This window comes from Podarcis pityusensis (assembly GCF_964106645.2).
Source record: "Podarcis pityusensis genome assembly, chromosome: 6".
Lineage (NCBI taxonomy): Eukaryota > Metazoa > Chordata > Lepidosauria > Squamata > Lacertidae > Podarcis > Podarcis pityusensis.
In genome coordinates this window covers 4949031-4966821 of record NC_138030.1, presented here as the reverse complement: position 1 = coordinate 4966821, position 17791 = coordinate 4949031, and the positions used below count along the sequence as shown (strand labels likewise).

The following is a 17791-nucleotide window of genomic DNA, read 5'->3' as shown; positions in this document are numbered from 1 at the left end:
GGGAAGCCCAGCCAGATGGGCGGGGTATATATAATGAATTATTATTATTATTATTATTATTATTATTATTATTATTATTACGTGACGTGAGATAACATGGCCGCCTTCCAATTTCAGAAGCCGCTGGTGCATGTGGCCCTGCTGAAGCGCGTTCCTGGCGCTGCCTTCTACCTGGCGGGGAGCGGGCTCAAGCGAGGTCTCACCTACGCCTCGGGAGAAAGATTCAAGGCCGTACGGGCGTCTCCGCCGGCGACGGAGGTGGAGGTGTGCCTGGAGTGCCAGACCTTCGGTGTCTATGAGCAGTGGCTGGTGTTCGACTTTGGCGCGCGCCCAGTCCTGCTCCGAAAGCTGCAGGCCCGGGTGGGGCAGAGGGAGGCCCCCTGGCAAGTGGACCCGTCGTCCGCGGGGCAGAGCAGCCGCTTCGTGGACTTTGAGCGGTGGCACAGCGGCAACCGGGTGGTGGTGCCCAGTGTGGAGCGCACCGGGCAGGAGCTGGAGCTGCTGGCCAAGTACAAGGCCCCGTCGCTCTCCCTGGACTTCCAGCGTGGCGCCCAGGGCAAGCCCATCGCCCGCCTGAACTACCGCGAGCAGATGCACAACTTCCTGTTCAGGGAGGAAGAGGCGCAGGAAGCGCTGATTGCCAAGTGAGTGAGGCCAAGGTGGCCTGAGGCATGCGGCTTGCTTTTTTAGCCTCAGCTTTCCCTTCTGCATTATGGGGGTAATAATACAGGGTTGTTGTCTCTAGGAGATAATGTAATACAGGGATGTCCAACTCCCAAGAGACTCACAGAATAAAAAAGTGGGAGTGATCTACCCATTTTTTTGCGGGGGGGGGGGCAAAAATAGATAAATAATAAGTCATCCCACCAGTGGAGACTCCGTCTTCCACTCTTCAGATTGTATGCAGATAAAGGAAAGAGGGAGGGGTAGCCAAATACTCCTTTTTAGGTAAAGGTAAAGGGACCCCTGACCATTAGGTCCAGTCGTGGCCGACTCTGGGGCTGCGGCGCTTTATTGGCCAAGGGAGCTGGGCGTAAAGCTTCCGGGTCATGTGGCCAGCATGACTAAGCCGCTTCTGGCGAACCAGAGCAGCGCACGGAAACGCCGTTTACCTTCCCGCCGTTTACCTTTATTTATCTACTGGCACTTTGACATGCTTTCGAACTGCTAGGTTGGCAGGAGCAGGGACCGAGCAATGGGAGCTCACCCCGTCGCGGGGATTTGAACCGCCAACCTTCTGATCGTCAAGCCCTAGGCTCTGTGGTTTAACCCACAGCGCCATCCACGTCCCTTTTTACCCGCGGACAAAAATGAGCCTGTGATCGTCTTCTGACAACCGGGGGCCGACCTGTCGATCGCAGTCTACCTGTTTATTATTATTACTACTTAGCATGCATTTAGCTTTGATCATTCAAGATTTTAAATTCATGCCTCTTTGCCCATCTTGCCTCCTCCCCTTCTTCCCAACCTCTTTCCCTACTCTTTGATCCCCCCTCTTGTTCTGATATACAGGCTCAACTTCCAAGTGACCATCTCCATTCAGCAGATGATGGAGACCCTTTTCATGGGGATGAAATGTGCACCCCCAGGAGAGCTATTTGCCCACCTCCCCACCCCCTACTCCCTGACCCCGGACTCCGACGAAGGCTACCTCCTCTACCGCTTTGTCAAAACTGCCTTCCTGGCCCCGGACCCTCCGGCCAACAACCGCGTCTTTGAGGTCTCTGTCGAGACGAAGGCTGAGAAGAGCATCTGGCTTCTCCTGCCCAAGCGCTGCTGCGTAGAGCTGGGTCTCCGTGCGGAAATGTCCCTCAAGGTGGAGGTCCAGTTCCAGATTGACCAGCTCCAGTTCCGGCAGTGGCACTGGGCCGTGGACCAGCTGAAGGACGAGAAGCTCGTATTCCCCGACGTCGCGGCCTGCTCCATCCCACGACCCCTCGGTCAGGTTCTCCTGCAGAGGGCCAACAAGAAGCAGAGCCAAGCCATCTCCTTCATCACTGGGCAGGCGCCTGGGGTCCGGCAAGTGCCGCCTCTCTTGATCTACGGGCCGTTTGGGACCGGGAAGACCTACACCTTGGCCATGGCCACCTTGGAGATCATCAAACAGCCAAAGACCCGCGTCCTGATTTGCACCCACACCAACAGGTGAGTTGGGTCCTTGGAGAGGAGAGGGCTTTGCTTCTGAATACCAAGGGGTGGAAACCACAGGAGAATTCAGGGAATCAGATCCCTTTACCTTTTTAATGTGCTTTAAAGGCACATTGGAAGCTCTTTAAAACATAGCATCACAGAATTGTAGAGTTGGAAGGGACTCTGAGGGTCATCTAGTCCAACCCCCTGCAATGCAGGAATCTCACCTAGATGATCCATGGTCGATGGCCATCCAAGCACTGCTTAAAAACCTCCAAGGAAGGAGAGTCACTGCTTCAGGCCCTAAGGGCCTCTGGAGCAGGAGAAAACAAGCTTGCTCCATCCTCCATGTGACAACGTTTCAGAAGCATTTTTTAGTTCCTTTAGCTGCTTGATATTATCATAGCATGGCAGAGGTGGAAGGGATCCCAAGGGTCAACTAGTCAAACCCCCAGCAGTGCAAGGATCCTGTCCACAGCCAGCCCTGGCTGGGCTCCAAACGCCAGCCTTCTGGTTACCATTGCAGTTCTGCATGGTGTGGAGAAAGGGGAGAGAGAAATGTGTTGCTTACACTCTCATAACACTGATATGAGATCCACACCATGCAGCCCTTTCAATAGGCAAAGTCTAAAGGGCTGTCTAAAGGGACGTGGGTGGTGCTGTGGGTTAAACCACAGAGCCTAGGACTTGCTGATCAGAAGGTTGGCGGTTCGAATCCCTGTGACGGGGTGAGGTCCCATTGTTCGGTCCCTGCTCCTGCTAACCTAGCAGTTCAAAAGCACAAAGTGCAAGTAGATAAATAGGTACCGCTCTGGCAGGAGGGTAAACGGCGTTTCCGTGCGCTGCTCTGGTTCACCAGAAGCGGCTTAGTCATGCTGGCCACATGACCCGGAAGCTGTACGCCGGCTCCCTTGGCCAGTAAAGCGAGATGAGCGCCGCAACCCCAGAGTCAGCTACAACTGGACCTAATGGTCAGGGGTACCTTTACCTAAAGGGCTGTCACATGGAGAGTGTCTACCTTGGAAGCAAAAGGTTCAATCCCTGCTGGGATCTCCGTGAGGAGTTACTCCTGCTCAAAATCCTGCAGTGCTGCTGCCAGTCCATGTAGACAGCATGGAGCTGCATGGACCAACGGTCTGATTTGTTGCAAGCTCTGTGTTTTTAAATGGTTGCAGTAAACCCATCTTATTTTCCCAGTGCCGCCGATATATACATCCGCGAGTATTTCCACGATTACGTGACATCCGGGCACCCCGAGGCCGTCCCGTTAAGGGCCGTGTACATCAAACGTAATATCAATGTGAGAGACCACACCGTGAACCTCTACTGCTGCTTCTCCCAGAACCGAGACTCCTTCCGCCTCCCCACAAAGGAAGAACTGGGTCGGCACAGGATCATCGTCACCACCGCCATGCAGTCCCGGGAGCTTGGGCTGACCCCTGGCTATTTCAGCCACATCCTGATCGACGAAGCTGCCCAGATGCTGGAGTGCGAGGCCCTCGTCCCCCTCTCCCTGGCCACCTTCGAGACCCGCATCATCCTCGCGGGGGACCACATGCAGACGACCCCCAAACTCTTCTGCCTGCAGGCTGGGGAGCAGTCGGCCGACCACACGCTGCTGAACCGCCTCTTCCAGTACTACCAGAAGGAGAAGCACGAGGTGGCCTTGAAGAGCAGGATCATCTTCAACGAGAACTACCGCTCCACGGCGAGCATCATCGACTTCGTTTCCAGGCACTTCTACGTTGGGAAAGGGGACGCCATCCGCGCCATGGGGAACATCCCTCCGCACCCCGAGTTCCACCCGCTCATGTTCTGCCATGTCGCCGGTTCCGCCGAGTGGGATGCCTCCATCAGCTCCTGGCGCAACGCCTCTGAGATCGGGCAGGTGGTGGAGAAGGTGGAGGAGATGGCCCAGAGGTGGCCAGATCAATGGGGAGAGCGGGACTTCAGGAGGATATGCGTGGTCTCTTATGGGATCCAGGTGCGTCATGAGGGTTACTGCGTGGTTGGGACTGTGCGTAATCAGTCATACTAACAGGCTAAAAAACAGTTTCTATCCGTAGGCTGTTAGGCTGCTGAACGGAAAATAATATAGTGCAACTGACTTTTGGGGTTGGTGTGTTGTGCGGCAAGCACACAGAGTGCAAAAGGATTGAGTGTTTGTGTGTAGGGGGGAGGCTTGGTTAATTTCATTGTACACAGGTTGTACACTGACAATAAAGGTATTACAGTGGTACCTCTGGTTGCGAATGGGATCCGTTCCGGAGGCCCGTTCGCAATCTGAAAGAGATGCAACCCCCGTCTGCGCGGGTCACGACTCGCCGCTTCTGCGCATGTGTGTGACATCCTTTTTCGCATCTGCACATGCGCGAGCGGCAAAACCCGGAGGTAATCCTTTCCAGTACTTCCGGGTTGCCACGGGATGCAACCTGAAAACGCTCAACCTGAAGCAAACGTAACATGAGGTATGACCGTATTATTATTATTATTATTTATTATGTGCTCAGTGACAGGAGGAGCGACATTTCTTATTATTAATTTTTTTTTATTCAGTTTTACATACAACATTTACACCAGACATACCCAACTTTCGGCCCTCCAGAAGTTTTCGCCTACAACTCCCATGATCCTTAGCTAACAGGACCAGTGGTCAGGGATGATGGGAACTTTATTGCCTGGTCACCAAGACATTTAAAAAAAACAAAAAATGCTTGCCTTATAAGCCAGGAGGTTTGTATGCAGCAAGACCAAAGCTAAAGCTCTCCAAAGCCAAATCTTGCAAGCATGCAAAATAACCACATGCAAAATAAATTGGGAAAATATTGCAGGTGAGAGCAAAGTTCCATCCTACCCAACAGTAGCCAGCAAGATGAGGATAACTATCCCAAACATTGATATGGAGACTGCTAATTACAAGTGCTCCTGTTAAGACCTTTTTATTTGCTCAAGCCTATTCTCTTTTTAAAAAGATAATATTTATTGAGAGTTTAAGATTACAGAAAAAAATGAGAAAAAAGAGAAAAAAGAAATTAAACAATACAAGTCAATACATATAAAAAAGGAATAAAAGAACAAAACACACAATACATCAAAACCAAAAACAAAAGCAAAAAATCTTTAAAAAACAAATCCAATATTTCCATATCTTTATCTTTCATTAACTTGTTTCATCGACCTCCTCACACCTCCCTTTTTTGTATTCTAGTTATTAATTATTTCAGCAAATCCTTTCCATCTTTCACTATTTTCTGTCATTTAATTGTCTTAATTTATTTTAACCTTATCTTACCATAAAGAACCCTAAAACTTATTTGTACATAACTCCTTATAACATTTCTACTAAAGCCATATAGTTTCATTCCAACATTTTTCTAACACTCATTAATTTTACAATATTTCTCTAAATAGATTTTTAAAATTTCTTCCAATCTTCATCCACCGTCTCTTCTCCCTGGTCTCGGGTTCTGTCGGTCCTTTCTATCCATTCCATCTAGTCCATCAACCTGGTGATCTTCTATCCGAGGCTCTTAACTCTTTTCCATGTCCCTTCTGCATATTTATACCTGCACTTTACTTTGTCTTCTGCTGATCTTGTTCTTAATTCCTTTGTCACTGAGGAGTAGATCTCGGGGAGACTCCAACCTAACAATGTCTTTATCCCTTCTCGACAGATCAGCCCATTCTCCATAAACAGAACTAAAATCCAAAGGATATTTCAGAACATGTTTCAAAATCCCTCCAAAGTTAAAGTCCCCCACCACTCCAATCTCCCCCTGACCCAAAACCAGATCCCAAAAGCCAGAACATCCCTGCATAAGGGGATCTTTCCAACTTTCCTTCTCCAATCCAAGCGGGACTCCATCTCTCCAAATCTGGCTTTCTCCAGATTTGGTCTTCAAAAACAACAGCTTATGTTCATACAAGGCCGAGGCTCTCTCCACTTGTATTACTTGAGGTTCAACAACAACCTCCTCCTTTGTCTTTTCCACAGCTTGCCATGTCAAAGCAGATTCCTGGGTCGGTTCCTGAGTAGTTTCTGTATAAGTATTCACTTTTTGTCCCAAATCAATCCTTTTTTGTCCAAAATTGTCAATGCTAGTAGTCATCGCATCCATCTTCTCATGAAGCTGTTCCAATAAGGCACTTGTTTTACAAAAAGCAATCACTAAGGCTTCTTCTGTCCACATTCTTGTCCAAGGTCAATGTCTAGTTCTCACGGTCTTTAATCTCTGCAGCTGGAGAATTCCCCAACTCCACTCCTGCAACAGTTTCAAAAACTCCCTCTAGGGGAAACAATTTCTATTTGTATCCGTCCTTTTAAAAGCAGGTCCAGCAACAAAGTTAACAAAGTTAATTTTGATTTTCAGATATTTTGCTCCTTTTAAGTGCAAAAGGAAACATTGGAATCAATATGTTTCTCTTACTTAACTATCTGTCAACATACGTTTTATTCACAGAGGAACTTTCCCAAAAGATCGGTCTTCCTGGCAGCCCCTTCCCAGGTTCGAAACGGTGGTAATTTATCTTTCTTCACTCTCTCTCCTGCAGGCTTAAACAATCTAAACTTTCCCCCTCTTCTCCTGCTTCCAAGTGGGGTTTAGTAATTTTAACCGATGGAGATTTAATCCTTTACAGAAGACTTTCCAGACTTTAGCTTGCAATGTTTTTGCTTCAATCTATTTACAAAAGCGGAAGGTGGACTTCCTGTTTGGAACCTTCCCGCTTCGGTGCCAAATTAAAGATGTGTAGAGATCCAATTTTCCGTTCTACTCACGGGTAGTTGTTTAAAGTCCAATTGTCCACAGGAAAAAGTCAGCGCTCTCCGGCAACAGCAATGCGGCTTCACTCCGTGAAAAGAGCAGTCGATTCGAAGCACCGTGCCGCTCACCCCACGTCGCTCCGGATCCCCGAAACCGGGTTTCCCCACGAGTAGGGGAGGCGCAAAAGGTGCCAGCCGAATCCCACGTCCACAGGCTTCTCCCGCGTGTGGTTTTTAATGGGTCTCCGCCTCGCCGTGGCGGTCCAGACCCTAATTTCCACGAAGCGGATTCCTCCCGATCAGAGGAAATCTGCCATTGCTGGAGGCGCTAACCCGGAAGTCTCTGCCCAAGCCTATTCTCAACAACATTTTTAATTATTGCCCACTGATTCTCTTTGGGCATTGTCCTGTTATTTTAACTGCAGTGGCGTAGCGTGGGGGGTGCAAGGGGGGCCGGCCGCACCGGGCGCAACATGGGCGGGGGGCGCGCTCGCACTAGCAGCTCTCTGCCCCTACTAAAATCCACGGGTTAGGGAGCCCGCGCTCGCTCGGCTTGGCGAGGAGGTCGCGGAAGGGGGAGAGCGAAGCCTTCTGCCGCGGGCAAAAAAAGGAGAGGAAGCCGGGTGGGCGGGCGGGCGGGCTGGCTGGCGGGGGTCTGGCTGCGCCTGCTGCTGCCAGTGCAGGGCAAGGCAAGCAGAGCGAGGAGGAGAGAGAGGGGAAGGGGGGGGAAGCAGCTAGGAAACGCTGCGGTGTGGAGGAGGAATCAATTAAGGAGAGAAAGCGAAAAGCCTTGGAGAAAGGGAAAAAAGGAAAGAAAAGAGGCAGCTCCAGGAGAGCGCGGGGGAAAGAGAAGCCTCGCTGCTGCTGCTGCTTGGGAGAGTAAATTACTGTACTTGCCTTGCCCCGGGTTAGGGGGCGCAAATTATTTGCCTTGCCCTGGGTTAGGGGGCGCAAATTACTTGCCTTGCCCCGGGTGCTGATAACCCACGCTACGCCGCTGTTTAACTGTGATTATGTTCTGTGTTGCATGTTTATTTTTGCTTCCCTGTGCACTGCTCTGATACTTTACTGTGCGATCAGTTTAGAACTCCTTTGAAGCAATAAATCAGTAGCAAACATTGCCAACTCCCCACTCTCTTGACATGCTTCCAACAGCTACATGAGAGGCAGAAATGCAGCAGGACCCATAATGGCAAAAAATGTACATCCCTCATGCAAGGGAGCCTTGCTGCAGAAGGACGCAACCAGCCTTGTTAAAGCCACCTGCCTGTTGGTGAACTGACCGGCTCCTCTTTATTTTCACCAGGTGAATGTAATAAGACAGGAGCTGAGGAAGAAGCGCCTGGGGGACGTGGTGGTGGAGGGCTACGAGAATCTGCCAGGTTGGTACTTGCCCAGCTGCCAGGTGTGCTTGAAGCCAAAGAAGGGAACCACAGCTTATGAGAAATAAGGATGCTATCCCATAACCCTTTCCAAGCAGCCACTCCCTGCCACAGGGATGGGCCAGAGCTCAGTGACAGAGCACCCTTTCTCCACTGCCTGTCAATGTAGCTAAATGGACCACTGACCTGACTTGATCTAAGGCAACTTCCTATGGTCCTAGGTCTTAGCTTGGTTACAGAGCATCCCATTTTGCATGTCCCAGATTAAAACCCTGGTTGGCGCCTTCAAGTAGGGCTGGAGCAGCTTCTATCCCCCGCCAGAAACCCTGGAGAGCCACTGCCAGTCAGAGTAGACATCACTGAGCTATGTGAACCCAGTGGTCTCGATCCAGCTAAGTCCTGCTGAAATCAATGGAAATCCTGTGAGTAGGGCTTAGTTGCGATACAAGTCTAGGTTGCATTGGACTTGGTTGGATTGAATTATATGTTTCATACCACCTCTCAGTTCCCACCTTTAGCCTTTCTCTCCATGATCAGATTGTGGCAAATCTGGATCCCGTTTGAGGGACTCTTGACTGTATCTACCTCTGCTTCATGGTCTCCATTTGGAAGCCGCAACCCTTTCCATTTCCTTGCAATTCTGTCTTGTTTTTAAAACAGGGAGGGAGTTCCGCGTTATCATCATCAGCACCGTTCACACCAGGGAGAGCCTCTGCCACGTCAACTGCTCCAACCTGGAATTCTTCAACGATGCTCGGATGCTGAACACCATCATGACGAGGGCCCAGTCCCAGGTCGTTGTCGTGGGGGACGCAGTGGCTTTGTGTTCCTTCGGGCAGTGCAGCAAAGTCTGGAAAGGCTTTCTCAAGGAGTGCATTGACAAGAAGACCGTGACTCCTGAGACCTTGACGCTGGAGGAGATAAGGCAGGCGGTGTGCGACCGGGCCAGCTGGAACAGGGGGAGCCCCCAGCTTGAGGAAGACGGCAGCGACACCGAATCCTGGCTGTCGGATGCAGAGAGCTTGAACGTCGACGACCCCATATTGCAGGAGCTGCTGGACGAGAGCAAAGACATGGTGGTGACGGTCTCCGACGAAGGGCTGATGAACGTGAAGTCCGAGGTGGCCACCGTCCAAAGCAGCAGGCAGGAGTATGTCAGCTTCCACCTGCAAACCATGAAGGAGTGTCTGCGCATGAACCCGAACATGTACAAGCGATGCGAGCTCATCAAGGAGAAATACGACCGAGCGTCTGCCTTCACTCTGGACGACGTCCCTCCCTTGAACATCCACATCAAAGGCCGGGTTCACTGTGGGATGGGCTTCACTGGGGACCAGGTCTTGGTGGAGATCCTGCAGCCCGGCCCAGGGAAGGCCACGGGCGAGGGAAGTCTCCGTGGGAAAGTGGTGGGGGTTCTGAAGAAGGCTGACCGGGACCGCATCTTCACCTGCATGATGGACGAGTTCGATCCCCGCGTCATGGTCCCCATTGACCAGACCGTCACCAAAATCTTCGTCCCGGGGCTGAGAGATGAACCCAATGTCATTCCCATCCGCAGGGTGGATCAAGGGGGCAAGATCAAGCTGAAGACCTGCAAGAAGATAACCCAAGAACTGAGGAGGAACTGCCTCTTTGTGGTCCAAGTCCTGAATTGGCGGAACGGCTTTTACTTCCCCTTAGGGATTATTACGGAGGTTCTTCCTCTGGCTAAGACCCTAGAGGAAGGGTTGCGTATCCTTGACACAGAATACTGCCTCAGGAGCAAACACCCACCCTCAGTGAACAAAGAGGTGGCCACAATCTCCTCTAGCAAGCTCTCTCTTACAAAGGGTAACCGGAAAGACATTCGGGCTTACCTCACCTTCACTGTTGACCCCCCAGGTGCAAGGGATCTGGACGATGCCATCAGTGTCCGAGACCTGGGTGACAAATATGAGATAGGGGTCCACATTGCCGACGTCGCTTCTGTGATCCCCAAAGGCTGCGCTCTCGATACGGAAGCGAAGAACCGGGGAGCCACCTATTACGCTCCCGGGAAGGAGCCGGTTTGCATGCTCCCGCCTCAGCTAAGCCAAGACCTCTGTAGTCTCCTGCCGCAGAAAGATAGGCCTGTGATCTCTCTCTTCGTCACGGTGGATAAGAAGACGGACCAGATGGCGAATGTCTCCTTTGCTGTGTCCACAATCTGCTCAGACCGGCAGCTGACCTATGAGGAGGCAGAGGGTATCATCAAGAACAGCTACAAGGCAGAGGCGCCATCCCTACGCTTTGATACCCTGGAGGATTGTGTTGCGGTTGCGTACCACTTCTCCCGCGTACATCGGCTGTCCCGGCTTCATGAAGACTGTTATTATGATCAACTGGACGAGGAATGCCCTCTGGGTCAGAGGTGCTCCCACCAGATGGTTGAGGAGTTCATGATCATGTTCAACAGTTCCGTGGGCGAGTTCCTCACCAACAAGGCTTCCACCAGAGATCGAACCCCTCTGCGCTGCCAGGTGGAGCCCAACCCACAACAGATGGCTCAGATGAGGGACAAATACCGCGATATAATTCCTCTGTCCACCCACCTCTCCCATCATCTGGGAGCTGCAGCCACAGGGGTCCACGTGGAGACCAGCGGGAAATTTACCCTCCTGACTTCATTGTGGGACCACCTCAAGTCAGCTGCCGATTCTTGCAATGTCCCCAAGATGCTTGACCTTATTACGACGGACGACATCCATCCCAAGCTGGCCCCGGCGAACATGGAGTTCCGGAAGCTTCTGTCCCGCTCCTTTTTCCTTCGCTCCAATTCATCTCCTCAGTCCAAAGTGGGCCACTATTCCTTGCACGTGGACTCTTACACCTGGGCGACTTCCCCCATCCGACGCTACATGGACCTGATCCTCCAGCGTCACATCCTGTCTGTGATTTTAAAGAAGCCAGTGCAGTACTCCTCAGAGGACATTGAGTTCCTCTGCCATGATTTCAACAGGAAAAACAGCATGGCGAATGCCTATGAGAAGAAGGCCCACTCGCTGGAGATGGCGACTCAGCTGAAGCAACAAGCCCAGCAGAAGGTTTCCTTTGTGATGTGCGTGGAAGGGATGGCCAAGAACTTCAGAATCATGTTTCCTCTCAACAAGGAGACCCTTCGAGACCCTCAACTCGTCAACTACAGAGCTCTTCAGCTGGTGGCGCAACCGGCCTTCATCGAGGAACGGAGCAGCGTGAGGCTGATGTGGAAGAAGAGGATCTACTCCGTGGTGACCTCAAAGGAGTGCACTCCAAAGTCACCAGTGCTGTGGGACAAGAGTGTCTCCCTCTTCAACGTGCAGGCCTGGCGCAACCTCCTCGCAGCTGTCAGGAACAAAGATTATGAGGAGATGATCTCCCTCGTTGAGAAGGGCCACAGCACGCAGCTGAGGACTATGGGCCGGATGGAGAGAAGCAAGTGCTCACACTACGTAGAACTGTCCCTGGAGCTCAGCGCCGGAGATGTTTTGTGCCTCCAGCTCACCACCGATATCCAGCGGGGCTTCCTGGTGCCGTCTTTGCAGCTGTGGACTGTGGTCCCAGGCTTCGACGTATGTCTGCAGCACTCTGAGAGGCCCATTGACTGCTTCTCCAAATACGCCACTCTGGCCTCCAAGGATGTTTACAAGGATGCCTCCGATTATCGCAAGGTGTGGCTGCCCATCTCCGACATGGAAGCCGCCTCGTGCGCCGTGGCAGAAAACGACTCCATCGTCTTGCACGACGTCAAGATCTCCTGGGAGAAGCAGAGGTCAAAGAAAGGACACCTCCTGGGGACGTTCTCCTTGACCAAGGAGTTCATGAAGGAGTGCGCCATTGAAGTGCACCTGAGCCACTGCTACCTCTGCGTCCGCCTCTCGGGCCTGAAAGCTGATGGGGCCCAGGATGATGCAGACGCCCTCAGCCGTGGCCTCCAGCAGCTCAGCTTGACCAAGGGAAGCGCTGAAGCTGGCAAATTCACCATCGACCCTGCTACGTACACCTGGGTGGCCCACGGGCGGACCAGTGAGTTTGATGACAATGAGAAATCTGACCAGCGAGGTGCAACGATGGTGCGTTTCAGCATCCACTTTATGTCCATGGAAAAGATCCCTGTGGAGGTCACCCAGGAGATGTCAAGGTTCACCGTGGAGCTGATTCCAAAGTTGCTGCCAGATATGTAAGTCCATTGCTCTGAACCATTTTGGTTGTTCTACAGTTGAGTTTCAAGAACTTTTATCATTGCGGGTCATATGGATAGGCAACAGTTCACAATGTAATAATAATAATAATAATAATAATAATAATAATAATAATAATAATAAAATTATACCCCGCCCTCCCCAGCTGAGACTGGGCTCAGGGCGGCTAACAACCAATAATAAAAACAAGTTGATTGAAATCAACTTAAAAAACAAGATTAAAATACAAAATGCAGCCTCATCACAGGAGGAGAAAGGAAAAAAGAAAGAAGGGGAGGGAATCAGACTGATTCTAAGCCAAAGGCCAGGCTGAACAACTCTGTCTTACAGGCCCTGCAGAAAGAAATCAGGTCCTGCAGGGCCCTGGTCTCATGAGACAGAGCGTTCCACCAGGCTGGAGCCAGTGTTGAAAAGGCCCTGACTCTGGTTGAGGCTAATCTGACTTCCTTAGGGCCCAGGACCTTTAGGGTGTTGCTATTAATGGACCTTGAGGCTCTCCGTGGGGCATACTGGGAGAGGCGGTCCCGTAGGTACGAGGGTCCTAGGCCGTGAAGGGCTTTAAAGGTCAAAAGCAGCACCTTAAATCTGACCCTGTACTCCACCGGGAGCCAGTGCAGCTGGAAAAGCACTGGGTAAATATGCTCCCATGGCAGGGACCCCATAAGGACCCTCGCTGCAGCAGTCTTTGCTAACCTGGTGCTGTCCAGTTGTTTACAACTCCCGTCAGCCCCAGCCGAGCTGATGGGAGTTGTAGTCCAAAATGTGGGGTGGGCAGTAGGCCAGCAAAGGGCACAGCTTGCCAGTATTGGGCACAACTGGTTTGCAGCAAAGGCAGGAGAGTGCAGTTTCTTTTCTTCTTTTTAATTTTTTTATTTCAATGCAAAATTATAACAAAAAAACAAACATTGAATCCAAAATAATACCATGCAAACAAGAAAAAAAGAAGAAAACAGAACACACAAAAAAGAACAAAAAACACACACACATCTGCTCCAGACAAGCGTACACGGAGCAATGGATCCAAACTACAAGAAAGAAGATTCTACCTAAACATTAGGAAGAACTTCCTGACAGTAAGAGCTGTTCGACAGTGGAATTTGCTGCCCAGGAGTGTGGTGGAGTCTCCTTCTTTGGAGGTCTTTAAGCAGAGGCTTGACAACCATATGTCAGGAGTGCTCTGATGGTGTTTCCTGCTTGGCAGGGGGTTGGACTCGATGGCCCTTGTGGTCTCTTCCAACTCTATGATTCTATGATCTACAAATAAAACCATATCATCATTCTAATCTAATCTAATTACATTATACACATACTGACTTCCTTCCTTTGTTCTAAGACCTCAAAATTTTTGCTCTTAGTAAATTGTGTCTAATGTAGATTACTTCCATCATTGTAGTTTTTTACACCATTTTTCTTTTTCTTTAACCCTGTAAAGCATCATTCATTACATACCGATATACTTACTCCAGAACAATGTTTTTTCATATACTCTTTAGCACATCCCCATTCTTTTAATAATTTCTGGTCTGATTGTCCCCTTATGAATGCTGTGAGTCTTGCCAGATTTATATATTCACAAAATTTAATTTGCCATTCTTTCATTGATGGAATTTCTTTCCCTTTCCAATTTTTTTGCTATAAGAGAGTGCAGTTTCCATGGTGGTGCTCCCTTGCCTTCACTGCCATGGTGAGTAGCGGTGCTGTCACAGCTGGAAGTCCAGCAGAACAGCAAGGCCCCACCTCACATATGGGCACCTAAGACCATGAAGCAAAATCTCCCCACATTGAGACATTTCCACCACATATGGTGATTGTTCCTTCTTTCTGTTTATGCAAAAGCAACATTGGCACTCTCCTGCTATACTTCCAAGGCCATTCTATGGCTATTTTAACACAGGGAGAGTTTGGCACAAGGGAGGATCTCAGTTTTATTGGCACTTAAAGCCAGACCTAACAAATCAGCAGTTTCCAGAACAGTTTGAGAACTGCCAGCTTTCAAAATTTGCACTTTCCCTAATTGTGCAGTGCTGTTTTCCAGCAAAGTAGCGCGTGCATGAGAAGGGCATACGTTGGTGAAGGTAACATTCTTGAATGCATGCTCTTAGAGAAAATAAATTTGCAGAAAGGTGCCTTTTATGCAAAAATTGCACACACAAATGTGTATATCTGGAGAAATTCACACTAAATTGCTGGTGTATTTTCACGAAGAGCTCTTTTAAAATCACACACTGACGCAGGGAATGCGAGGAACCAAATAATAATAATAATAATATATTAATAATTTATTATTTATACCCTGCCCATCTGGCTGAGTTTCCCCAGCCACTCTGGGCAGCTCCCAATCAAGTGTTAAAAAAAAATACAGCGTTAAATATTAAACACTTCCCTGAACAGGGCTGCCTTCAGATGTCTTTTAAAGATAGGATAGCTGCTTATTTCCTTCATATCTGAAGGGAGGGCATTCCACAGGGCGGGTGCCACTACCAAGAAGGCCCTCTGTCTGGTTCCCTGTAACCTCACTTCTCGCAATGAGGGAACCGCCAGAAGGCCCTCAGCACTGGATCTCAGTGTCCGGGCAGAACAATGGGGGTGGAGACGCTCCTTCAGGTATACAATACAAGTACAGTACAAGATTAGAAAAATGACAAACCGAGAAATCAGCACATTCTCCCACCCCTAGCTGGAACCTTTCCAGACTCTCCACTTCCTTTTTTTCCCTTTTTTTTCTTCCATGCCATCCTGCTTCTCATTGGCTTTAACCTCACACAACATTTCTTCCTTTCCCGCAGCCGGAAGGAGACCGCCATTTGGAAACTGGAGCACGCGACTGAGCTTGCTCAGCAAATTGCCCTCGGCAAGGAAATCTCTGAAAAACGTAAGTGGAAGCAAACTATAGTGTTTTATAACAACCATAATAGGCTTTGATGCTCCAAAAGCAACCATGATTTGGATTGTACATTATTTCAACATTGTATATTTACATTGTTGTAACCGCCCTGGGATTTTTATGTTGAAGTTTGCATAAGAAATCTAATCCAATATTGTCACTGTCTATATTTTCCAATAATTAACTAGGGTTGATTGAGTCACGTGCCTTTTAACCGATTGACCAGTTGATTATCTACACAAATGAGTTTGCATATCACCAGAACCTTCATATTGGTTGTTATTTTGAGATGCTCAAAATAATAATAATCTTTAACGCTTTTGTTAGGGCTTGCAAGATTCAAGGTGCAATTGCATGCACGCTGATCAGGATTTTGCTGTCAATTTGAGGCATCAACTCGGAACTAGGGATGGGGGACAAATTTGCTCAGAATGGAAGAATTTTTTCCTGGGGATTCAAGTACAGAGGCTTACACCCATTTCGCAGTTGGTCAGACTTTATTTTGTAACGCATTACAGGACAAAGCCCAAAGGGTTTAAAGAGTCCACTCCTGCTCTATACCAGGGTCTCCTGCTGTTTTTGGACTACAGTTCCCACCATCCCAGACCACTGGTCCTGCTAGCTAGGGATGATGGGAGTTGTAGTCCAAAAACAGTGGGAGACCCAAGTTTGGGAAACCCTGCTCTATGCCTGCTTGATGACTTTTTGCAGTTCCACCACCTTCAACGGTAATATATCACATTATATTACACCTTGCAATATAATGTAATAATGCATTGAATAACATTCAAAGCCCTCAAGATTCATACTTTAGTGTTGAGTGATACTTTAGGGAGGAGTGATACCATTTAAATGTGAAATTTTCACGTGTTTTTTAAAATCAGAAAACGAAAAGCGGGGTTTAGCAGATTTATGACTGAGCGCAGGCGAAAATGATGCAATTGATGTTTTGGATGTGTGTTTTACATTGTTGTTGTTGTTTTAAAAATACACAGCAGTGAGGCAGTCTAAGTTCTGGGCACTCAAAAGCTTTGATCTTCCTGGAAGCGTCCGGAAACTCAACCCGAGCCAGAACCGTGCCATTTCAGAGGCCTTGAGAAAGCCTTTCACACTCATCCAAGGCCCGCCAGGTGAGTTGACAGCATGGGGTGGTGGTGCGCAGTTGATTCTTGGTGGGGTGGGGGTTGGGGTGTCACTGATATTAAATCTGCCCCAACTGTTCCATGACTTTATTTATACATATCTCATTAAAAATCCCATTAGAAGTTCAGTAGAACCAGCGCCAAGTCAGGGATATCTGTGCTGGTAGCTTAGTCGTAGAGCATGAGACTCTTTATCTCAAAGAGTGGTGCGTTCCAGCTCCATGTTGGGCAAAAGATTCCATCATTGCAGGAGGGTAGACTAGATGACCCTTGTTTTCCCTTCCAACCCTATGATTCTGTAACGGCAGGCCCCTCACTGCTATTTCCCCTCCTCCTTGTCCAGGGACTGGCAAGACCGTGGTTGGTGTCCATATCGTCTACTGGTTCCATCAGCTGAATCTGGAAGAAAAAGGGAAGGATCCAACTCTGGATGCTGAAAAAGCAAAGAGCCACATCATGTACTGTGGGCCGTCAAACAAATCCGTTGATGTTGTTGCTGGTAATTGTCTTTGTTGAGTGCAGAGGATCCATTCTTACATCATGGAGAAGCAGTCAAAGTGGAGATTGTCTGGGGTGTAAATTTGGTTGGGCTGTTCCCGTCACAGCTGTGCTCCATCCTTCTGCCAAGACCCCTCTGTCATTGAAAGTCTACTCAATATTGATCCAGGGTAGATTCCATTGTATAGTTAGCAGAGTAACAACTTAAACACGTTGCAGGATTCCCCCCAAAATAGACCAGAGGCAATTAATATTTCATCCAGCAGAGCTTTGCTGCTACTGAAGGCAAATGAGCATAATGGTCACAAATCCAATACATTCAGGATTGGCACTGTCCATAAGAAATCCAGTTGCAGCAGACTTAACTTAAACTTAAAATAATAACTTATAATAAGACTAAACCTTAACACTATATACAGAACACCACACCAGAAGGAAGAGAGACAGAAAGAGAAAGTGAAACCCATGCTCCTTCTGGCCTCTTATTATAGTCAGCGTTATTATAGTCATCTCTTATTGACAGAAGAGATAACAGAATCATTTTACACCAGCTATACTCAGCTTCTCTGAAGGAATAACCCAAACATCATGAACCTTCTGCTTGTTTCTTTCACACATAGAAGCTTCCTGAACCCTCTTGAATTAAATCGAATTGGAAAGATCTCTACACATCAGATCAGTACTTTCTGCACTAACTGACACCCTTCTGCTACTTCCTGAATGCCTTTAAATCCCCTATAATTCTCTCTACCTGTCTGAAACGTCACTTTTCAGGATGTGACCTGCGGTGAGGT

General features: G+C 49.0%; 1 protein-coding gene across 1 annotated transcript in view; it reads left to right on the top strand.

Moving 5' to 3' along the window:
• Positions 1–17791, top strand: part of HELZ2 (helicase with zinc finger 2) — a 52488-nt gene that overhangs the window by 17897 nt on the left and 16800 nt on the right. The window contains exons 5-12 of the mRNA XM_081010971.1: positions 118–644; positions 1513–2145; positions 3328–4114; positions 8199–8274; positions 8935–12451; positions 15260–15345; positions 16353–16487; positions 16843–16998. Of these exons, the coding sequence (XP_080867097.1) occupies positions 118–644; positions 1513–2145; positions 3328–4114; positions 8199–8274; positions 8935–12451; positions 15260–15345; positions 16353–16487; positions 16843–16998 (5917 nt within the window). The remainder of the gene's footprint in view (positions 1–117; positions 645–1512; positions 2146–3327; positions 4115–8198; positions 8275–8934; positions 12452–15259; positions 15346–16352; positions 16488–16842; positions 16999–17791) is intronic.